The 4725-nt window shown below is 60.6% G+C and overlaps 1 protein-coding gene across 1 annotated transcript in view; it reads right to left on the bottom strand.

Moving 5' to 3' along the window:
* SRRM3 (serine/arginine repetitive matrix 3) overlaps positions 1 to 4725 on the bottom strand; it is a 32020-nt gene that overhangs the window by 14139 nt on the left and 13156 nt on the right. Inside the window, 7 exon segments of the mRNA XM_023753420.1 lie at positions 433 to 610; positions 964 to 1065; positions 1561 to 1611; positions 3244 to 3279; positions 3401 to 3463; positions 3910 to 3939; positions 4456 to 4533. Of these exon segments, the coding sequence (XP_023609188.1) occupies positions 433 to 610; positions 964 to 1065; positions 1561 to 1611; positions 3244 to 3279; positions 3401 to 3463; positions 3910 to 3939; positions 4456 to 4533 (538 nt within the window).

Raw genomic sequence — 4725 nt, 5'->3', positions numbered from 1 at the left:
GATGCCCAGGGGAGTCCTGTCTTAATGGCCACGCCCCCTCCCTCCTCAATATGCCTGGGGGAGGGAGGGCAAGAGATCTTGGCTCCTCTTCAGCTCCTTACCTAAGGTGTTCGCCGGGTGGTAACCGGCTGAGTGTCGCGGTGTAACCCTCTCTGACCTTCCCTTTCCAAGCTCAAGGGTGGCCCAAGCCTGCAGCACCCCCACCCACCCCAGGACACTAGAGAGCCAGGTGGGCATAACAACCAAGCACTCCAGGCCGCTCCCATTCAAGGGAGGGCGCAGGGGAGGGGGAAGCGGCGGCCTGAGGAAGGCGTGCAGCGCCCCCGCCCCGTTACACGCTCACTGCCTCCCCGCGGCGGCAGCGACTCCCCCGCCCCAGCAAGGCGCAGCCCGCGCGTCGCAGGAACCCTCTGCAAAGCCAGGCATACGTACATCTGGCGGGCTCTGCGCCAAGCCCGGGCGGCCCCCCTGCGCTCCGCTCCGCTGCCGGCTGCCTCCGTTCTGCTGGGGCGACCCCCATCCGCTGCCGCCTGACAGGGAAGGCGATCGGCTCCCGCTGGACCGCTGGCTGCCCGTCTTCCGACCTTCGCCTCGGGGCTTGGGGCTCAGCCTGGTGCAGGGGAGGTGAGGAGAGCCGGCGTGGGACGCCCCTCTACAAGAGGCCGCTTCCCGCAGGAAGGGCAGCTCCCTACCCGCCTTTGCACTGCGCCGGGAACGTTTCTATTTAGAGAGCCAAGCCCCACGCACACTGCCTTGATTTCCATTCAAGGTCTGGGATGCCTAGCCCAGTTCCAAGTTGGCACTGGCACTGCCCTGGTAAACTACCCACTGATTAATTGCTGCTTGTCTACCAGCCGGGCTCCCCAGCCTCGAGTATATTTAATACGCAGAAAGCCGAGCTCAGCCCCAGCAGAAAGCCGGGCTCAGCCACAACCTGAGCGCTCCCAGGGGCCCCGGACCTACCTGCTGGGCGATCTGGAATCACTGTCCTGGGAGGAGAGTGAGGGGCTGTGGGAACTTCCGCTGCTGTGGCGATGGGACCTCCGGCCTGGGGACTCGTGTGGCCTGGGAGAGAAACCAGCCTGTACCTAAGTTCTGTTTCCTGATGGAAGCCACAGCTGACCAATTCCCCCTCCCCAAGTCTCCTACAAAAATAATGCAAAGGCTGTCCACACTGGTGCAAAGCCCAGCCAGGCCCTGTGGGCCATTGGTGGGAATTAGGAGAAGGTGCCTTTTTCTCCAGATAACCCCAGCCCCCCAAGACCTCACTCGTCCCTCAGCTGTTGTTCTTGTGACCCTGGAGAGGTGCAGGGGAGTTATAAGGACTGAGCTTGAAAAGACCCTGGACCCGGAGGCAAGAGGCCTGGGTTCCAGTTCCAGCTCTGCCATTGACTCCACTCTTGAGGGCTCTTGGCTTACCCTCTGGGTCTGAATGTTTCCACCTGGGCAGGGGGTACAAAATGAACTACCTTCAAGAGCCTGATTCTGTGATTCCAGGGGGCCGGGTTTGCTGTGTGGGAAGAAGGGCTGAGGAGCTGGAGAATGGGGAAGAGTGCTCACCTCTTCCTCTCTTTGTTCTTCTCTTTTCTTTTGCTCTTGGGGCTTCGAGATCTACAGAAAGCAGAGGCTAGGTGACAGCACAGCCTGAGCCAGGCAGGGGAGAGTGAGCCTCCAGGGAGCCCAGCTCTCCTATGTGCGAACCTGAGATTTGTTCCCCCCTCTGACCTGAGCCTTCCTGGCAGATGTGGAATTGCCCATCCCACTCCATGCTCTGGTTCCTTCGATTCTGCCAAGTCTGTTCCTTCCTTCTCCAGTAGATCCTGGCCCATGATCACCTTCTGCCCGGGCCCTAACTGCCGCTCCCTCTGGGAGTGCTAAATGGTGATGTGGCCACACACCCAGAAGGAAGGCTGACCTGCCCTTACTGGTATCATCTGCATCAGTCTTGGGACAGACCCCTCTGATGAGTTTTCAGGGTGGGGAGTGGCCCTCCACACTTCATTTGTGTTCCCTATGCCCTAGGTCTCCTCGGATGGGGCCGCCTAGACAGAGCCCAAGCCTCCTGCTTCTCTGTTCTCTAGACTGTGGCCCAGCCCAGAGTCAGTCACCAGGGGCTTCGAAAATAAATGCTTTCCCTTGGGTGTGATTTTCCTGCCCTTGGGCATGATCTCCCTGCTTTTGGATTACTCCTCTGGACCCCTATCCCATCCCGTCCAGCTCTCTGGGGTGGGCCCCACAGCCCAATTCCTGCCTTTGATTGAGAGCCTTCTGATTAGCCCTCTAAGGTCTCACCTCATGCCGGGTCCCATAGGTCTCTCAGCCCCACCTCCCTGATGCCACCAAATTCTGACTCAATCCTCCAGTCCTGAACAGATGCTTTCTTCTGACCAAAAATGAGGTGATGCTAAGAAACACTGGGAGGTATTTCTCACAGGATCAAAAGGAATGGGAGGCAGATCTGGGAAGGAGCAGGGATGAAGTGAGGGGGCAAAAGTGTGGGTGAAGAACCCATGTTGCATGCTTGGGGCCTCAGTCTCCCCATCTGGAGCTGGGGACTCGGCTTCTCCTCAGGGCTGCTGGGAGGGGCTCTGGCTCTCATGCCAACCACAGGGATGTGACTGCCCCACATCTTTCCCTCCATGCTGAGTGTTCTACTTTCTCCACCCCTGCTTCTGCCTGAGCTCCTATCTTTCACTTCCTCCTGTCCTCTCTCCCAATCCATCCTGAGTAAGTCACTGTCCTGCTTCAAAGGTTCATGTTGGCTCCCAGCCCTGCCTTGGTGGAGGCCATCTCCATAGCAGTCAGGCCTGTTGGGGGTTGGCACCTGCCCCTCAAGATTCTCTACCTCTAGCCACAGCCCACCCACTCTGTCTCTGCCAACTGAGGCATCCTTCTATCTGGCATGCCCTTTTCCTGCAAATTCTGCCTTCTAACTGACACCTCTACGGACACACCCCTTGGACACTGGGCCTGCTGTATTGTCTGGAAATTCTTGGGGGTCCTACATCAAGGCTGACTCATGGGGCAGGCAAGGATTGCAAATCACTGGTCTTCATTGTCCTCCCCCCCCCCTCAGTCCCCTGCCTGGGGCTAAGAAGGAGTCCCTGGAGGGGGAGGGCAGAGCAGGGCAGGACCCTCAAAATCCCCCCTCCCATCATGGCTTCCTTTGGGCCTTGGTCTCTGCAGGGGGGCACCAGCCTCTAACTATATCCTCCTATCACACCGCCATAGGGCACCGCTCACCTGTGCCGTCTCTTCCTCCTGGACCCAGAATCAGACCTGTAGGGCCATACAAGGGTTCTCTTGAGTCCATCTGGGGTGACTCAGGGACACCCAAGCAGCACAGCCCTGGTCCTGGGCCCCATGGAAGTGAGAGGAAGCCCCAGGAGAGGGAGGGTACCTGTCTTTGCGGTGCTTCTTCACACTCTTCTTCTTCTTGCGCAGGGGTGAGGAGCTCCCACAGCTGCGGACAAAGGGGTGGGAGGTGGGCTCTAGTGAACTGGGGCCTGGGAGGTGGAGGGGCAGCTGGAATGGCTAGGGAAGGCTGGGTGCCTAGGGCTCAAAGCTGGAAAGGGGATTCCAGGCCATGAAGCCAGCTGCCTGCTGTACAGAGTGAACCGAGGCCCAGAGGGTTGGCAAGGTCCCTGAAGGTAGTTGATGGAACTGCCCGTGTTGTTCCTGGTCACCCTTCTAGCCTCCTTGGCATTGTGAGAGGGGGCTGTTCAAACCAAAGGCTGGAGGCTGAATGGTGGGAGTTCTGGCCTTGGTGGGGAAAAGCTGCTGGTGTCCAAGGTCCAGGTGCTGAGGTCCAAGGCCTCCTGCCTCTGGAGATGGCCCTGAATCTCACCCACCCACAGACAACCCCCCCACCCCAACCCTTCCTGGTCCTTGCCCGCCTTCATCACTGACCTGCACTCCGAGTCTAGTCTCCTCTTTTTGCTGAGGGCCAGGGGAGAAAGAAGGACAGACAGTTGGATGGGGTTAGTTGGGTCCCCAGACGATTGCCAGGGTCTCACTCAGGACAGGGGAGAGGGAACCACAGATGAGACCCTGGCAAACCCCTTCAACCCAGGCCACTCACAGAGGGGTGGGGAGGGCAGGGCTACTGGGGAAGGGCAGAGGGGTACCCATCAGGTGGACAGGGTCAGTGTGTCTAGTTCTGGGGCAGAGGGTCTGAGAAAGAGGCCAGCGTATCCGGTTCTGAGGTCTGGGGCGGGTGAGTGCCGACGTGGGGACTCAGAGGGGACGTGGTGAAGGGGAGGAGCTAGTGGAGTGCGGGCCTGGTAAAAGGAAGGGGATTGAGTGAAGGCGGGGTCAGTAGGGGGAGAGCACTTCGTTAGGGGCCGAGGCTCAGCGAGGGCGGGCTCACAAATGCGGCGGTGGGTCCCAGCAGACTCCGTGGGAGGGGGGACCCACCGCGCCCCTCCCGCCCCCCGCAGCCGGCGGCGCTCTCACCGGCTCCTCCGGTGGCTGCCTTTCTTTTTCTTCTTCTTGGGAGGGGGCGAGGCCGAGCTGCTGGACCAGTGCTTGGTCCTGCGGGAGAAGGGGCGGGGCGGAGGTGAGGGGGCGGGGCTGGCGGAGGTGAGGGGGCGGAGCGGAGGTGAGGGGGCGGGGCTGGCGGAGGTGAGGGGCGGGGCTGGCGGAGGTGAGGGGGCTGGCGAAGTTAAGGCTGGGGCAGGGCTGGACGAAGTAAGGGGGCTGTCCGCCCGCCCACCCGGACCTGCC

The sequence above is a fragment of the Myotis lucifugus genome, unplaced genomic scaffold (assembly GCF_000147115.1).
Source record: "Myotis lucifugus unplaced genomic scaffold, Myoluc2.0 scaffold_45, whole genome shotgun sequence".
In the NCBI taxonomy this organism is placed as follows: domain Eukaryota; kingdom Metazoa; phylum Chordata; class Mammalia; order Chiroptera; family Vespertilionidae; genus Myotis; species Myotis lucifugus.
The sequence above is the reverse complement of the archived record's forward strand: the minus strand, read 5'-3'. Positions and strand labels throughout refer to the sequence as shown.